Source organism: Rosa chinensis, chromosome 7, assembly GCF_002994745.2.
Source record: "Rosa chinensis cultivar Old Blush chromosome 7, RchiOBHm-V2, whole genome shotgun sequence".
Taxonomy (NCBI): domain Eukaryota; kingdom Viridiplantae; phylum Streptophyta; class Magnoliopsida; order Rosales; family Rosaceae; genus Rosa; species Rosa chinensis.
In genome coordinates this window covers 30,654,124-30,673,860 of record NC_037094.1, presented here as the reverse complement: position 1 = coordinate 30,673,860, position 19,737 = coordinate 30,654,124, and the positions used below count along the sequence as shown (strand labels likewise).

Sequence of the window (19,737 nt, the reverse complement as noted above, 5' to 3'; positions counted from 1 at the left end):
TGAAGACAACTAGTTCATCCCCTCTCTCCTAGCATCTTCAACTCAACTATATAGCTACTAGTACATCCTGTCTCTCCTGGTGCTACACTCCTATGAGATCACTAGTTCATCCCCTCTCTCCTAGTGGCTCAAACAATATAAGTCACAATTCAGCAAACAAACAAATATAATGAGTCAGACAATAACTAACATCATCATAGTATCACCAAGAGCATAGTTCTCATAGTCAAACCAATTTTAGAATCCAACATACCATTTATCGGAGATAAATATTTGAAAGCTCAAAGTCAAGCAAATAGTAAAGTAAAATCAAATTCCGAATTGACTCATGTGCTCAAATTATAATCAAAACTAAAATCATAATATAAGATCCAAAATCATTTTTCAAAATGTCCAAGAAACCATTTCGATCACAAATATTTAACTCCGAATACTTAGAATCGCATGCATTTCACTTCAAAACAAATGTCCATTTGTAAACCACAATTTAAAATGCTCGACAATAAAAATAACTCAGAAATGAAACTTGAAAACCCCTCGTAAATTAAATTCATCAAAAATATGAAATCACATCAGATTCCACCCAAACTCCTAGAGTTTTGCCAACTTAATTATTTTAACATCCCAATGAAAATTGAAGTCGATTCAACAGTCGGATCTCCGCAAATCACAACCCAAAAATCCAAAACTTAGGAAATCCCAATCAATATCAAACTTGCTCCTATTTTCACCAAGTTTATACCTACAAGTTATATACATTACAACCAACCCAACTAGCTAAACCAGAAGGTCAGAATCAGCCCTATGCGCCTCCACACAAGCCTTCAACAGTGGCAGTGCGTGGGGCGCAGGCCAACCTCCGAACAGGGTATCAACACCTATGCCAAAATGTTCCTTACAACATCCCCAACAACTTTCTCAACTTCAACATTGATCAATTTTAAGTCTAAAGGCGGAAATTTACCTCAAAAGCAAAAAGGGGGATTTTGAAACCTAGAATTTCAATCCTTCAATTCGTGCTCCACACTTCAAATTGGACTAAGAGACTTTGAGGAATGGTTGTATGATCCAAGAGCTCAAAGACCCAACAAGCATTGTCGCTGGAGGTGGCATGCAGCGTTCTTCTTCTCCTTGCTGCACCTTCCACGGTCCAAACCACGCCACCAAACTACCTTAGAATTGAAGAGGACGGCGAGAGCTTTCCAAGGTACCTGTGGCGTCAAAATCTCTAGCTGGACAGAGGAGAAATCGCCAGAAGAAGATAAAGGGGTAGAGGAGAGAGAGAGAGAGAGAGAGAGAGAGAGAGAGAGAGAGAGAGAGAGAGAGAGAGAGAGAGAGAGAGAGAGAGAGAGAGAGACTCGGGGGCAAGTTTCTGAAAATGGAAACTTACCACAGTAACTCCTTTTATAGAAAAATTACCATAAACAGTAACTTTTACATTTTTGATCATAACTTCTCCATACGAACTCAAATTTAAGCATGCCACGTGTCCATGGACTAGGTTTGACTTCCTCTACAATTTCCGTGAAGAAAATTTTCTCAAGTTAGGAACGAAATAAAAAGTCAATTTTTTGGTCCACTAAAAAGTATCGAAATAAAGTAAAAAGTGAAAGTAATTGTCGTTTACCGTCCAAATAACTAGTAGACCGGTATATTGAGATACGAGACATAATATTATGAATGTAAACGAACCCTTTATTTTCATTTTTTATTAGGGTTTAGGGTTTAGGGAAATATAATCAATCAACTTGTACCTCCAATCTTTGACATCAATAACATAAACGGAGACAACATTGGAGTCTGCATGAAAAAGCTCATAAATTGTCAACACGACCCATCATTGGCAAATTGGAAAGTTTATGATCTCATCCTCTGACAATGTCAAAGTTGCTACTAAGTTGGCCAACGCATCTGCCATTAGATTTTCCTTTCTCAGCACATGCATCAGTGTGACAGCATCAAAACCCTTCAAGAGTTGTGTGGCGAACTGAAAATACGGAACTAAATCCTCTTTCTTCACTTTATAAATAGTTAGTAATTGATCAACTACTAACTTTGAGTCTCCATATATCTCTAGATTTGAGATTTTCATTTCAGCTGCCGTTTGTAGTCCCATGATTAGCGCTTGGTACATAGCAAAATTATTGGAGTGTAGTTCACCAAGAGTAAAAGCATAAGGTAATATCTCCCTTTGTCGGGAAACGAAGACAACACCAGTTTTTGCCCCATCTGTTGATGAAGACTCATTGAAGAACATTTTTCAAGCAGGGAGAACATCTGCATGAAAGACTTCTTCATCCGGCAAGTCATTTGAAATCTTCCAATCTGCAGGGATTAGGTGGTCTGCCAGGAAGTCAGCCAACGGTTTCCCTTTAATCTCTTTGGCTAGTACGTACATAGATTATTTCATACTGATTGAGGAGTAGCACTCATTTTGCCATTCACTACAGCAATATTTGAATTAGACAACATGCATAAGACAACTGCACACATTTTATCTGTCGTCTGAAAAATTCAAACGACAGCAAGAATTATTTTATTGTGTATGAATCAATCATACAACAGTTATTATAAAATAGGTGTGATGTTGTCTGCATTTCTTAAAAGGCCGGACAATAGATTTTCAGATTGTTGTTGTTTAAATAGCTAGTTTCAGACAACATATATAATAATTGTTGATGTTGTTTGATTGTTATTCAGACAATGGTTGAAATTTGATGTCATATGAATAAATCTATTCAGACAACTCTTTTTACATTGCTATTGTGCAATTTATTATCAAACAATCACTATATTTTGATGTTGTCTGATTCATTTGATTCATACAACATTCGTTTATTGCTACTTTATTCTGTTGTGCAAAATTCCTTTAAACTAATGAATTCAGTCATTCAGACAACAATTATTTATTGCTTAGATAGTCTGTTGTGCAACTCTCTTTTAGGACAATGGATATGAATTTATATTGTGTGAGTTTTCACACTTAACTAAAACTCTTGTTTTTTTTTTTTACTCAATCCCTCCATTGACCAAAATTTAAATTTCCCCCCTTTTCACACTCTCTTACAAGTGTTCTAACACATTGAATTCGACTCTCGTTCTCTCAAACCTAGTCCTCTGACCTCTCTCTCAGCCCCTACTTCCCTTGAAACAAAACTGAAAACCAAGCGACCAGGCCTTGACGAATACCCATCTCTAGCCAAATTTCTGATCTCGAACTCCCACCCTAGGTTCACACCCCTACCGTCTCCACCTCACAGCGTAAACGACTATCTTCTCACGCGTATTTGCTAAGGCCAAGCCGGCTTCTACCCATGTTTGCAGATAAGGCCAGCCATGGTCGTCGAAGCTCCAATCCCAGATCGATATCAACGCTCCTCCGCGACTACTCCCCGCCGACTCCTTCGACGTTGTGGAGAAGGAAGAAGACAAATTTCCTGATGGACTATTCTTTATATAAAAACCCCTCAGTCATGCTCTCCTCTATGAATCTCTCTCTTTGTGGCTCTCTCTCTCTCTCTCTCTCTCTCTCTCTCTATGAGGTATAGTTTCTCTCCCTGCTTTAATTCGTGTCTTGAGTTTTGATTACTATCTATTTCGAATGGGTTTTTGAAAAAAAAAAAAGGGTTATTTGCACAAATCGAACTGAGAAAATTGTGAAAAGCTGTGATATTTTGCGCAGATCTTCATTGTTATTTTAAGTTTCAGAATAGAGTGGGCTGGGTTTTTAATTTCAATTGCAAAATCTAGGGTTTCTGAAATTGAATCTGCATATTGTGGCTGTTGCTAAGGTAGGAAGTGCTAGTCAGGATGGAGAAGAAGAAGTATCCGATAGGATCCGAGCACTACACGCTCTACATGGAGGTCGGCCAAGGTGTAAGCGCCTCTGTACACCGTGCTGTATGTAAGCCCTTTAATGAGGATGTCGCCATCCAAATCCTCGACTTCGAAAGAGATAATTGTGATCTAGTACCAAATTCAATGCTTTTCTTTATTTTCTAATATTTCTTTTGTTATTGGTAATTTGATCCATGAATGATAACAACTATATATGTGAGCAATAAAGATTTGATTCAGCTATTGCCTATGAATTGGTATCATTTTATCATTTGGTTTAGGAATTGGAATTGTTCACGGGTTACTAACTATGTAATAAGGGATGGATACTGCTTAGAGAAGTTGATGTTGTAATATAGTTTGGAAGATACAGAAACATCTAGCTTAGTTTTATTGATAATGATCCAATTGCAAATGAGATTAGGTATTTGCCTAGATGATCCACAAATATACTGTAACATTGTTTCATATGTGCATTATCAAAGAGGAAACAGTTGATATTGGGGATTACAGCAAAATTGTACCAATGGGTTGGTTTATCGAAAAGGAAGAGATTGATGTTGGGGATTACAGTAAGACTATCAATGGGTAGGTTCATCGAAGAGGAAGCAATTGATATTGGCGACTACAACAAGTTTATACCAACGGGCTGGTTTTAATATTAGACTATCTTGTTGAATTAATTTTCTTTAAAGGATAGCATAAATTGTTGTTGTGTTGTAATAAATTTACAATTTCTGGAAACTCTTAAGGGAAACAAAAAATGTTGTATACACCTGACATTTCTCAGTCACTGTACTTTTTCGAGCACCCGGTCTCCAGAAATCAAACTTGCACGGTTGCACCTTTGCATGAAATGAGAAATCGCCTCATGAACCAACATACTCGTCGAAGTCGAGTTCCTTTTTAACTTGAATGTATGTTTCTCAGTAGTTTGGTTTGAGCTGAGATTTGCTAGCTTGGTTAATTCATACAAGTTAGTAAAAAGCTTCCTGACCAGAATAGATCCTAGGTAAATACCGCTTCACTTACGTCTCGAACTAATTGAAAGTATTTGATAGTTAATCATCTTTAACTTTTAGTTCTCTTCTGGCTATTCCCTGTAGTGAATATTATTCATGGCAAGTGTTTAAGAATGAGAGAATTGAGAGAGATTGATGAGAGAATTGTCTATTCGATTATTGAGAATAAGAGCCCTATATATAGAGATTACAAAATACATGTTCTAATGATACAAAGAAAACTATGCAAAATAGGACTAGGAATTCTAGAACCTTTGTCACGCCCCGGATTTTGAATGACAATTCAAATCCAAACATGAATTAAACAACAACACTTCACACCTCTCAATATTACATAAACCAAATCCTCAAGTTATTTATTACAGCAAACTCTTACCAATCAAATTGTAAGGCTCAATGAGCATAACTCACCTCACAATTACAAAAGCTGTAAAACCAAAACAATTACTCTAACCCGCACGATCACCGCCCTAATTCTCCTGACCTGCAGGATTACCCGCTACACAATTTGAATAGTGTACCGGGATTGCAACCACACCAAACCCGGTAAGCTTTTGACAGCTCGTATGAGTAAACAAGAATGAACTGTTGATTTAATAAATTACAATTCTTATAACTCAATTAACAACCAACAATCTCACGTCTGCAAAGAGACATCAAACAACTCACAGAAATCCAGAAGCAATACATTTTCACAATCCTCTAATCACAATACACCACTTTGGTCCTACAACCACTCAACCCCATATAACACCACTTTGGTCCATCCCAACCACACGTTAGAGCTCTAACTACATCGCTACCAGTCACCTTGGCCTAGGTGCAAGTAAAATGACATATTCCCAGGTTAACTTAATAACCCTCGAACTTTGGGCTCCCCGCCCTCAGAACAATATACTCCGGTTAATAATAACTGTCGAACTTCGGACACCCCCGTCCTCAGAACAATATACTCCGGTTAATAATAAACCGTCGAACTTCGGACATCCCCGTCCTCAGAACACAAACACTCCGGTTATCCTTAACCGTCGAACTTCGGACACCTGTTCTTAGAACCCTACATTCTCCACCTCTATACATCCTCCAATGTAAATCATGAATATCAACAAGAACTCATCAATCATGTTCATCACATATAAATATGGTAAGTCACATCTCAATCCATAATAAATAATTCATCACAATTCCACACTCTTCAATGTCACACCATTCCACATATAATCACGTAAATACATATATATATATATATATATATATATATATATACGTAATCACCCACTCAGGAATGACTACTAATACCAACTATAGCTCACACAAGAAAATCGAGAAATTCATTTTGTATAATTAAATCATTTTACTTACCTATGGACCATAGTTGATCAAGTCCATATGATTTAAAACAAATATTTATTCCATAAATATTTTCACACAATTACCACAGAAAATAAAGTAATTAAAAGTACTCGGTTCGTAATATGAACCACGTGAGGTTTACTCACCTCTAATTCCCGCTGCGTCTACTTAACAGCTCAAACAACGATTTCACGAATCGTCCGCCAAATCAATCCGTCAATCACCTAATCAAATGTGACTTGAATTTAGCCAATAATACCAAAACATACATAAACTGCCATCCAATGGTCAGATTCTAAGTTATACGAAAATCCGACGGCCGGATTCTCACGAATCGCCTCCATAATCACTGTTTTGTAATCATATGAAGATCCAACGGTCGGATCTTCACCCATGACTACACAAAGTCACTCGGACGGTCATACGATCAATATATCAAAACTACAAGTCCATCGGACGGTCCGATCTTCACAGATCACAAATCCAACGATCGAAATCGATCGAAAACGTAAAAATTCATAACTTAATCATACGATCTCCAAAAATTATGAATTATATATGCAAACGATCGTATCGACATGTAGAACACAAAAATGGACAGAAACTGTCCTTGAGGTGGCCGGAGGTAGCCGGAAACCACCATCACAGTGGCGGCACCGCCGCCCATCCAAAGTCAAAATTAGACAAAACTTCCAACACAAAAGATCTTCATCTCAACTCCAATTGAAACTTTCATAACTACACCAAAGTCAGATTATGAGCCAAAAAGTAGAATTTTACCTCCTAAGAAAAACCCTAGATTCAAAAACTCCAAAATTCGATCACCACAGATCAAATCGCTGCAAGCCTTCTTGGGTGTAGCTTCTAATTCCTCTGGGCTAGAAAAGCCCTCAAAGAAATCGAGCTACAGTGGCCAGAGCTGGGAGAACCAAGGCCGGCGATTTGCAGCTCCACCGTGCAACTTCTCGGCCTTGTAGCGTCGTCTACGGTGCTTCCCAAGAAGAATCACTACCACAGACGTGTAGAGGGGACTGGGGAGAGCAGGCGAAGGTGGCCGGAGGAGGAAGAAATCAGCCGGCGAAGGTGAGAAGGCGAAACTGGGGTCGGGGGAGAAAGTTTCCCTTTTCGGAAATTTTCGGGTTTCTGAAATTTTTTGGGATTTTTGCTATTTAACCAAAATGGAAATTTTTTTCTGAATGCCATAACTTCTTCATACGAACTCTGATTTCTGCGTTCCACATATGCACGAGTTCGTATCAACGAGTTCTATGACTTTCATGAAGAAAGTTTTCCCAAATTTTGGACGTATAAAAAGTCGATTTCTTGAATCGAACATTTCGAGCTTTTTGTTTAAAACAAATTGTTTCGAAACTTCGATAATTCTAAAAATGAATTACTTCGAGTAACATTCGTGCAAAAGCACTTTATTCATTCCGCAAAATTTCACGAAACGAAAATGAAAATTGCGGTTATTACAACCTTCTCCCCTATTACAATCATAGAACTAATTCTAGTTTGATAAGGCACACAAAAGTCAATTTCCTTCAACACTTCCCCTTGTGCCGCTCAAACTTGGTGGTGACGCTTTATCCGTTGCCTGGTTAAAAACCTTGCTCGAGTGAAAAACCCTGTGGAAAAAAAACACCCTCAAGGAGGAGAAAAGGGGTACAACACGTCCTTCACTCTTTGAGATTGAACATGTAGACATCATACCTCCCCCTGATGTCGATATCTCCCCCTGATTGCTACAATCATGGGAGTTTGGATAATTTTCTCAATCTGATACTCTTCACATGTTTCTCGAAGGTGGATTTAGGTAACGATTTAGTGAATAAGTCCGCTATATTATCCTCTGATCAGATTTGATTTACTTCAATCTTTAGAAGCGATTGTTGTTGTTGATTATAAAAGAATTTAGGCGATATATGCTTGGTGTTGTCGCCCTTGATGAAACCTAACTTCATTTGCTCAATACAAGCTACATTATCCTCATAAATGCATGTAGGTTCATCCATGGTAGACTTCAAACCACAAGTTCCTCGAATATGTCTAATTACAAACTTTAGCCATATGCATTCACGCACAGCCTCATGTAGAGCAATAGTCTCTACATGATTTGAGGAAGTAGCAATAAGGGTCTGTTTTATAGACCTCCAAGATATCACAGTGCTTCCCATAGTAAAGACATAACCCGTTTGAGAGCGACATTTGTGAGGGTCAGAGAGGTACCCTGCATCAGTAAAACTCATCAAAACATCATTGTCATTTTGGTGGAGGGGAGGAGGAGGATGTCGGCCACCATGGGTGGTGGCGGCGCCGGTTGAGGCAACATGGCCTACAGCTGAACCTTGGACTGTGGCAATTTGCCTTATGGGGTCTGTTCCCAAATTTTCGTTATTCCTCCTCTCTCTGTAGGGATAAAATAGGCTCATATCAATCGTACCTTTTAAGTATCGAAAGATTGTCTTTACACCAATCCAATGACGGTGTGTTGGTGCAGAATTATGTCAAGCAAACAAGTTCACTGTGAATGAGATGTCCGGTCTTGTGCATTGAGCTAAGTACAATAATGTGCCTATTGCACTTAGATAGGGCACATCGGCCTCTAATAACTCTTTGTCCTCATCCTTTGGACGAAACAGATCTTTTCCGGGCTCAAGACTACGGCCAATCATGGGAGTACTCACAAGTTTTGCTTTATCTTCATTAAAGCACCTTAGAATTTTCAGAGTATATGCAAACTGATGGATCAAAATCCCATCACTACGGTGCTCGAGTTCTAAACCGAGACAAAACTGTGTTTTCCCAAGATCTTTTATCTCAAATTCGGATTTCAAATACTTAGCAGTTTCCTTTAACTCATCTAGAGTTCCAATTAGGTTCATGTCATCGACATAAACTGCTACAATTGCAAATCCAAAACGTGTTCTTTTAACGAACACGCATGGACATATTTCATTGTTAATATATCCCTTCCCAATAAAGTAGTCACTTAGATGGGTATACCACATCTGTCTGGATTGTTTTAATCCATATAGTGAGCGTTTTAATCTTATTGAAAACGCGCTCCATGGTTTAGAGCCACTTGATTTGGGTAATTGAAGTCCATTTAGAACCTTCATATATATATATATATATATATATATATTTATTTATTTATTTATATATATATATATATATATATATGATTCTAGATCCCATAGAGATATGCAGTAACCACATCCATAAGCTGCGTGTCAAGTTTTTTGGAAACTATCAAACTAACAAGGTAGCGGAATGTTATGACGGCCATTACAGGAGAATATGTCTTCTCGTAGTCGATTCCAAGGCGTTGTGAGAAACCTTGCGCCACAAGGCAGGCTTTATATCTAACCACTTGATTTTTCTCATTACGCTTTCTAACAAAGATCCATTTATGGCCAACAGACTTTATATGTAGGGGTGTCTGCGTTATAGGCCCAAATACTTGTCTCTTTGCTAGTGAATCTAATTTAGTCCAGATCACATCTTTCCATTTAAGCCAATCCGCTCTTCGTTGACATTCTTCGACAGAGCGAGGTTCGATATCATCATACTCTATAATTCCTTTTGCAACATGATATGCAAATGCATCATCAATAGCAATAGTGTTTCTATCTATCATCTCATGTATACTAGTGTAATTCATAGAGATCTCCCTATTCTCTAGAATTGGTTCTGACATTGGAGCGTCCCCCAATGATGTCTCTTGGATATAACCATAATCCGGAGTATTCTTATGAGATAGATTATTCTCATCGATGATTAATGGATTATTTTGTGTCAAACTCGCTTTCTTTATTGGGCGAGAATCCATCGAACCTTTGGGCCTCCCGTGCTTCCTTGTAGGGAGCCCGGCCTTAGCCACTGTGCCATCACTATTGTGGGCGGCGGCACCGTGCCTAATGACACTAGGGATGGCGCCATGTCCTCTATTTTTAGGGACTTCAATCCTTGCAGGCACTTTTGTAGTAAGTATGTGTGATCTCGTCACTTTAGCGATATCAGAAAATGCATCAGGCATCAAATCTGCTACATTATGAAAATTGAGAATTCTCCGCACTTCAATTTTGGACTGTGCGTTTCGGGGATCAAGATGAGACAAAGTGGGGACAGACCACAACAATTCTTGTTATTCCTACTAAATATTTATGTTCTTATCTCCCCTAAACGACAAGAAGACTGTCTCATCAAAGTGACAATCCGCAAATCTAGCGGTAAAGAGATCGCCTGTCAAGGGTTCTAAGTAGCAGATAATAGTTGGAGAATCATATCCAACATAAATGTGTAATCGTCTTTGAGGACCCATTTTGGTGCGCTGTGGCGATGCAATTGGCACATAAACTGCACACCCAAATATGCGTAAGTAGGGATCATCATTTGGCCCTTCGGCCCTAAACCCGCCTGGCCAGGCCCTTACATTAGGGCGGGCCGGCCCTTAAGGCCATGCCCGACCCGACCCTTTAAGCACGCCCAATGAAGCCCTAATAATTTCCTATTTTTCCTATTTTTTTAAATATGTTTTTTTTTCTATAACATACAACTTATATCTTCTTTGTAATTGATTTTCTAAGCTTAATTTTCTTTAATTTTTGTTTCCATTGTTAAATAACAATTAATTTTGGGAGATTTAGACACATAGTTAATTGAATATAACCAACTTAACTAATATTTATAATGTTATAAGTTAATTTCAATATATATATATGTATGTGTGTGTGTATTAAATATGATCAACAAAAATAATGAGTCTTATATTACCTATATAATTATTGAGCCACATTTTAAGATAAAAAAAAAAATAATGTATTTCTTTTTGTTAAACAAAATAAGGCCCTTTTTGGCCCATTTCGGCCCTATTCAGAGGGCCGGCCTGATCCGGCCCTTTCAACCCTAGCGGCTCGGGCCTTTCGGGGTGGTAAGGTTAGCATATTTAAGCCCCGGTCCTATCCTACCTGGCCCTAAATTTTGTTGACTTTGACTAGGTCCGGCCCGGCCTGACCCTAAGCCCTAAAATTTAGGGTAGGGCCGGCCCTAAAATTTAGGGTAGGGCTGGCCCTAACTCGACCCATGATGACCTCGCAGTGTAAGTGTGAGACATCAGGTTCATACCCAGTCACCATCTGGGAAGCAGAAAAGGGTTGAGTGGCAGTGGGCCTCAGACAAATAAGCACAGCTGCATGCAATATTGCATAGCCCCAAGCAGAAATAGGGAGATTGGTGCGCAAAACCAATGCTCTAGCAACCATTTGTAGTCGTTTAATGGCAGCTTCTGCGAGACCATTTTAGGTGTGAACATGAGGAACAAGATGTTCAACTTCAATCTCAATGGACATGCAATAGTCATCAAAAAATTTTGATGTAAACTCCCCGGCATTGTCAAGTCTTATAGACTTAATAGGATGATCGAGGTGGTGAGCCCTTAACTTAATAATTTGAGCTAGGAGTTTAGCAAATGCAGCGTTCCTGGTGGACAAAAGCATGACATGTGACCAGCATGTTGATGCATCAACCAACACCATAAAATATCTAAATGGTCCGCAAGGTGGTTGAATAGGTCCACAAATATCACCTTGGATTCGTTGCAAGAATGATATGTTTTCTTTAGTGTCCTTTGCATAGGATGGTCTCGATCCTAATTTTGCTAAAGAGTAGGCTTTGCAGAACGAAATATAGGCTTTTGAAGCAACCAATGAGGATTTTGGTTGAGCCATGAAGTCACAATTGACTTGTGAAGTAGAATTTGGAGTCAATGAAGCATAGGTGGCATCAAGGCCAACCTTGGTCTGCAATGGGACGGCGCTGTGAGGCCTAAGTGCTCCATCCTAGTCCAAAATTTAATTTTTACTTCTTTTCGTTCTAAAGAATGGATGTTCGTGTGAAGTTTTTAATATACGGATCATCATATCACGACCTGAATGTCCCAAAAGGTCATGCCAAAGCCTATATGTATCGGAATCTCATAGATCATCATAACATGATTGGATTCAATGATTTGAATAGTGGCTGCATACAACCCACTAGAGCAACACATAAGTTTCTCTAAAACTCTTTTTATGTCCGTAGTTATTAGAGGTGATGCAAAGGAACTCTTGTCCATTCTCACAATGTGTTTCCACATGAAAATCATTGGCTCTCATATCTTTGAAGCTCAAGAGGGTTCTTCCAGCCCAATGAGCATAAAGAGCTTCGGTGACATTAATATTTATGCCATTTGGCAACATAAATTGGGCTAGTCTTCTACCATGAATCAATTGAGATGATCCAGCCATTGTAGTCACAGAAGATCAAGTAGGTGCCATCCATAGAAAGAGTTGCCTATTTCGAAGAATAGTATGTGTGGTTGCACTATCCACGAGGCATTCTAGCTCTCCAGGAAACATACTAAAAAATAATAAAATTTGAAATTAAAATATGTCCAAGACATTGAATAAAATAAATCAAGACTTTATTAATAATAGCCAATGATTACATCAAAGTTTCTTGACCAAAATCTAATCCAAAATAAAAATCAAACTTTAGACAAATTGTAGTCACTCAATCCGTTTGGTAACTCCAATTTGGTTGTGACCAGGTAAGGTAAGGCGAGATTTTGGTGGAGCAGTGTGGAGCAGTGCTCACTTTTAAAACCGTTCTCTCAGCTCAAACCTTTCCTAAACATCACAATTACTCTTGGATGAGCCTAGTGAGAAAGAGTTAATACAAAATATCATTTTATTGATTTAAGGCATAATTGCCATTACATAATTCTTGAAAAAATAAAGGACTAGACTAATCAAAATTTGCGGCATCCTTGTGCACTACTTTGTCATATTTGAAGTCCGCTATGGTGAGATTAACGTCGGTGTCATCATCCTTATCTTCTTCTTTGGAAAAGTGTGCCTCTTGCTCTCTTGCTTCTCTATATGCATTATAATGTGCAGCCAATTTGTTGCTTGCATTGCATTGTTTGAAACAATGTTCAATAGATCCACATCTATGACATGCATCATTGTGATTTCCCCCTTGAATTGAGGTGCATCTTGTGCACGAGGACGGGGTTGGCATCCATGTTGGACGATGGCGCCACCTCCATGGCCGGCGGCTTGTTGCCCTCCTCTCCCACTTTGGCTTTTGTTGCCACTTGTCCCCGCTCCATTTTGGCGGTTACCTTCCTTTGTAGGGCGGTTATATGGACCAAAATGTCTGTTTTGTCCCTTAATTTTAGGGTTCCGCTCCTTGCGCCCTCCTTTGGGTGCATTATTATAATTCGCCTCTTGAACGCTCTTAGTTCCAACAGGCCTTGAATTATAATTCTTCACGAGAATGTTATCATGTTTCTCAGCTACAGACATGACATTAATTAGCTGATGAAACCTCGTGATCCATCCAACATTGTACTCACCTCTGTATTGCTTTGATACCAAGATTACTGAGATGGGGAAGCTAGAGAAATTTTTCTCAATTAGCTCTTGCTCTGTGACGGCTTGTCCACAAAATCCCAACATGGTTTTTAGGCGTAGAGCTTCTGAATTATATTCAGAGATAGACTTGAAGTTGGCGAATCGTAGATTGCTCCATTAAACTTTCAAGTCGGGGAGGAGGGAATCCTTGACATTACCAAAATGCTCTTCTAGCTCAACCCATAGTTCTCTAGCATCCTTGATCACCATGTATTCTAATCGGAGTGATTTATCCATATGGCGTCTCTTCAAGATAAGAGCAGTGGCATTATTTGTAGACGTACGCTCAAATATGAGCTCAAGGTTTGGTGCCTGAATTATGGGTAGGATCCCTTTCTAAGTGAGATGATTCTCAACATCCGTGACCCAACTGTGGTATTTCGAGTTAGTTGAATTAAGCATAGGAAAGTCGAGCTTCGGTTTCGACATCCTGAAAGCAAGAAGAAGTAGATTAGTTTCGGAATCAAAGCTTCCACGACAACTAATAAATAATAAGATTTCCGAGCTATGCTACCAAGAAATCGATTTCCAAGAATTTTTAGATTAGACCGAAACAATGATTTTTATATGGTCATAATTTGATGCTTACGGAAGCTCTTAGTCCAAAGTCTTACGAATGCTCTTAGTTCGTTTATAGCGTGAATCCCTACTATCTCGCTTTTCAAAAAATCGAACCCACGTTACAGAAAGGTGGGATGTAGAAGAAGGGAGGTTGCAAGTCCCCGAGAAAAAGAAGAAGAAATTTAAATTGCAGAAAGCGGGAACTTTAATTTAAATACTTACTTGTTGCTTCGTAGCTTGAAACCTTGAGTCTTGAACTCTTGAAGTTTGGAGACGATGTAGATGGATGAAGGGGCCTTGGTAGGCTCGGTGGTGCACGGTGGAGAGTAAAAGAGATGAGTCGAGGGCGGCGTGGAGGATGTGTGCAGCACAGAGGAGGAGAAGACGTGTGGCGCGGTGGCTATAGGCGCAACAAGTGCACAGGTGTGCAGGCCGTACTGCTAGCGTGGGCTAGGTGCAGCAGTGGTAAAGCTAACGGTGAAGAAGATTTCGGTTTTTTGGGTTTTGATTTTTATGGTTAGGGCTCGTGCTGATAACATGTTTAAGAATGAGAGAATGATGAGAGAATTGTCTATTCCATTATTGGGAATAGGAGCCCTATATATAGGGATTACAAAGTACATGTTCTAATGATACAAAGAAAACTATTTTGTATAGGACTAGGAATTCTACAACATTCTCTCCTATTACAATCATAGAACTAATCCTAGTTTGATAAGGCACACAAAAGTCAATTTCTTTCAACAGCGCTAGGAGAGATTTTCTCTCTCACCCTAGCTCTCTATGGCGCCCTTGCCTCCTCTTCTCCTAGCTTTCTTCTCTACGTCTCTCACCCTCAACCCTCACTCAGCCATATGGCCTCCATTGATGCTATCACCGCTAGCTGTGCTGCCTCCCTTGCGCTTGCAGAGGGAGGTAGTGCTCCTGATCTAGGGATAACTGGTGGCTGCCCTGTTCATCAGTTTTCCAAATCTTTTCTAATTGGGAACCCCCCTGCCGACCGGTTAACCCTACGACCTTCAAGGCTCGCCTCCTTTGTACCTGGATGGATGTCACTTTAGTGATGTTGAAGAAGAAGTTGGGCAAGCTACTTGGGAGTAGGAACAAGAATCATCGCCTTAGCAAGAAGCCGAATGTCGCTGCTTTACGACTCTTTTACCCTGTGGTTACTGGTATTGATCCCAGCCCTAGCGACAAGGGCAAGGGAAAGCTTTAGGCTTTTCTAGGTTTCCTTGCCTAATACTAAAAGTTGAGTCTTCTACTACTTTCATCTTAGTTTCTCTAGTTGTACACCAATTGAGGTCTCTAGGCGGCTAGGTTACTACTCCATAGGAAGTTGGTGGGGAGGATTTTCTTTCCTGTGGTTAGGCTCAATAAGTGAGCGAATGTGTTAACAGTGAGGGTCACCTGTCCTTTGTCTGGTAGCTTATACCATTTATGATTTTGATGTAAGACAGCATTTGATGTACGTGCCTTCTAGCCATGAATAAATGAATGAAGTTATCTATTTTCTCAACAAAAAAAAAAATCAAAACTCATTTGGGCTATAACGACTCTTAATAACTCAAAACATATTGCAACATTATATATGGAGGACCCCAAGAATGACTCGATCGATTGTGATAAGGAGAGTTTGCTATGCATTTTATTGGGTCAAATTGTATCCCCACATATTGATAAATAACTAAACATCGTAAATTCTACATCCCCCATCTCCGTAAAATTAAATTGGTAAAAAAAAAAAAAAATTCTTCCCGGACCATGATTTCCACCCAAAAGCAGATCATATCAAGTTGAACTGAAATGGATATATATAAGAAAATGTAGGTTCAAATGCAGTAAGTATATGTCGAGAGGACTAATCAAGCAATTTGTTTGACAGAAAAGAGGAACCCGATCATCGCCAATACACAAACACTATATGTGTGTTTCTAATAGTGAACCTAGAAAAAGTGCTTGACGCATGCTTTATATAAGAAATCGATCAGTCACTTTCTGATGAATAGTTGAGTAATTCCTTCAATTTGTTCCATCCACTGCTGTGATTTTCTCTTTCACGCCACGCTGTTTGTAAGGAAGTAGCTGCCATACGCTCCAATGGAGAATGCTTTAGGTCAGGCAGGTTCAGAATAAAATGCAACCGGAATTTTGAGACGACTCTCCTAAGATTGCTGGCATTGATAGCAAATGCTTCTACTCTAGTTTGAGACATGACAGTTTTGGGAGAGACAGGCAAATCAGATATGGAGGCAAATACGAATGCCCAATCTAAAAGTTCGTCTCCAAAGAAATCATCTTTCTTAAGGCACTTAATGATTGAGGAATTGCTTACAGTTCCGCCAATATTGACATTATTACTGGTTTTGTAGCTCAATGCAGTGCCTTGCGTGATGAAGATCACATTCCAAAGTGGTTCCCCCTCCCGAATAATATAGCAGTTTTTTGTATATGTCACTAGCTCAAGATGTTTAACAATTGCTTTCAAAACTCGTATCTTCATATATTTGAACATCGCTACCTAGGAAAATTGATCACATAAGTAAAATTAGTACTCAATCGAGAAATTAAAATGTAGAGATAAATCACTAATGTATTATTTTCTTTAAAATATAATTATTTTTTTCTTCTGAAAAGCTTGTTATGAACAAATATACTTACTTTCTGTAAACAAGCCAAGCCGGAAAGACTCATGATTTGTCTTCTGTATACTGTAGGAAGAAGAGAGTACAAATTCTGCACATCAACGTCTTTGTTTTCTTCAAGCTTTTGTCGAACGTTTTTCATGATCACCTTCTTCATCAACTTCTTATTTTGTCCAGAAAGATTGTATTTATTTAACCACATATCTATGTCTGGATTCACCGTTTGCATCTTTAGTCTTAATTTAATTCGATCTGATCTTTTCTGTGACTCCTGCACATAAAAATTTATTCCATATATGACGTAAAGGTTATGGGTTCGTAATGATTCTTTTAAGACTACTAATTAATCAACACCAACCTCCACCCTTGCATTGAGATATATTAAGAACAGCACCAAACCACTTATAGAAGTTAAAATTGAGAAGCAAATTTCCAACATATTGGAACTGGTCTCCAAGTTTGAACCAAAGGAACTGCGTACGTGCAAAAAAAGAAAAAGAAACATGTAATTCTTTTGCTCTGAATTACTATAAAATGTTGAAAATGAAACATCAAGCAATCTCAAGTGTGTGTGCGAACCTCAAATTGCGCAAGCCCCACCAAAAAGATTGCAGGAACTTCCGAGGGAAAAATGCTGATCTTGTAAAGTTAGACTGAAGAGCATAACGAAATATACCAAACTCGAAATTTTTTTTATCCTTTGGATCACATGATGCCTTTATATGTGTCATGTTGCAGGTTCTAAGTACTCCGGTTGTTACATCGCTATGATGACAGTGGAAATCTGATATATGACATGGCATAAGAAAAGAGGCCTCCCTCCAACAGTGTATCTCTCTGTCAACGGCAAAACCGTACCACAAGGCTCCAAATAACTGATGGAACAACAAGTAAATAATAGTGAAATTTCATAGCAAGTTTATTTTACTACGTACTTAATTAAACCTACACATTTTATTCTCAAAAAAAAAAAAAACATACACAGTTTAGAGGGAATGAATGTAATTTACAGAAAATTATTGAAATTTTCTCTTCTTTTTTTATTTTAAAAATAAATAAAAGAGGAATATAAAGATAAGATGAAGAGTAGTGAAACTTTTTTTTTTTTTGTCTTTAAAAGAAAAAGGCTAAGACTAGGACTTACATGAGAAGCAATGATAAACGGAAGACAATCCAATATATTTGGAAGCCATCTTCCTATTCCAGATTCTACGTTAGGACGTTGCTTATTCAATCCAAAAGTGCAATAAACCCGTAGAGTATATTGGATTGGATAGAAGGAAACTCGAAGAACTTTATACAAAACTTGATTGGTTTCAAAATATCCTAGGAGCACTACTGCCTGTAGTACATGTACAGTATATAATGGTAACAATTAATACTGGAATAATATGTATGTCATTCCACAGATATGAATAAATATAGTAATTAGATTGAAAAAATATATATTTATAAACTTAAAAACGAATATGGCATAATCAAATTGAGTGGGAAGGCTTCTATATACCTGTGAAATGGGAAGAAATAGATAAATGCGATGTATAATAGGTAACCATTGAAGCATTTGTGCATTAACTGTCATTTTAGCATTACGCTCACCACGAATTCGCCAAGAAAAAATAAAAATATCCATGGCGTAAAACATATCAATGGCTGATTGCAAACCAACATATATCCACATCAAGCTCACATCCCATTCGAAGCACAGTTTTTGAGGATAAATTACAGGAAGGTACATGAACAAAGGATTATAGAGGACAGCAAATGCACAACATATTAGAAATATCTTATCTTCCCATATTGGAAAATATCTCGTTGGCTCAGAATCACTTGGATCAAGTATTTTCTCTGATAATATTTGCCACAGTTCGCCTTTATATTCTTGGTCGGACTCCCTCGTTAAACTTCGATGTGAAGTACTGAAAAAGTGACATCATATATAATAATTAATGATTAGATACCTAACACACCCATTTAAATCTAAGACCTAGCTTCACAGTTGACGTCTTATAATATATATTCTAGCATAACTTTTTGTAACTTCACAGTTGCTATTATCTGCTACGATCTATGCATGATTATTAAAATAGAAAAAGAATCTGACCTTAAGTCAATTGCTACTTCACTCGGATGCTGGTTGAACATATCGTCTCAAGCTAGCTTATCTATTATGAGACACTATATATAGCACTGTAGACACTGACCATTAACGTACACCCACCCAAAGATCGAACTTGTTAACTAGCTGGCAATAATCACTCCTGCAAATTTAATTAACATACATGGAGATCGATCGAGTCAGGAGAAAACGGGTATATAGTTAGAGACCTATATATGATTTACAGAACTACAAGTGAGAATCTCACAACGAACTAAAAGGCTGCACAGTTTAACTTTCAATGCATGAATCACCGTTGGTTTTATGGCACCAGATCCCTTTGCCTTTATGCCATGGGGAATTTGTTGCATTTTACAAAAGTAGAGAAAATCTTATCGCACTTAGTTATTGATCCGTAAATCAGCAAAATTCTATTTCACCCTCTCTCTCTCTCTCTCTCTCTCTCCAAGCTTGCTGACGACGGCCTCCTTGATGTTGTCCAAACGCCAACTTGGATGTCCGATCCAGTACTGGTTTCGCTGGGTCCTCTGTGTTTTTCTCCTTCCCTTTTCTGTATCTCAGGCTTGCTTAACGTACATGCAAGAATGTAAAATGTGTAGACACAGTGAATGAACTATGAAGTCCAGCTCGATATCTCCTACTTTTTTTTTCAAGAATCAAATTCAATCAGATGTTTATAAATACGGTGACCAGGATTACTGCTGCTATGACTGCTAACCAATCAAATTCAATCTGCATTCTTC

At 38.4% G+C, this 19,737-nt stretch overlaps 1 protein-coding gene across 1 annotated transcript; it reads right to left on the bottom strand.

Moving 5' to 3' along the window:
• Window positions 1-16,115: 16,115 nt before the first annotated feature.
• Window positions 16,116-19,256, bottom strand: LOC112175924 (cyclic nucleotide-gated ion channel 1). The gene is made up of 7 exons (XM_024313662.2): window positions 18,980-19,256; window positions 18,383-18,794; window positions 18,020-18,217; window positions 17,455-17,750; window positions 17,234-17,348; window positions 16,892-17,146; window positions 16,116-16,751 (listed from the first exon to the last, which is right to left on the bottom strand). Exons 1-7 carry the CDS (start codon window positions 19,018-19,020, stop codon window positions 16,218-16,220), a joined length of 1,851 nt encoding a protein of 616 aa, XP_024169430.2. The 5' UTR covers window positions 19,021-19,256; the 3' UTR covers window positions 16,116-16,217.
• Window positions 19,257-19,737: the final 481 nt, after the last annotated feature.

Bases quoted from the DNA above. Each gene is read 5' to 3' on its own strand.
- LOC112175924 (XM_024313662.2), bottom strand. From the start codon at position 19,020: ATGTTCAACCAGCATCCGAGTGAAGTAGCAATTGACTTAAG. The intron at 18,218-18,382 runs GTATATAGAAGC...CATGTACTACAG, and splicing joins TATTTCTTCCCATTTCACAG to GCAGTAGTGCTCCTAGGATA. The intron at 17,349-17,454 runs GTTCGCACACAC...GCACGTACGCAG, and splicing joins TGGGGCTTGCGCAATTTGAG to TTCCTTTGGTTCAAACTTGG.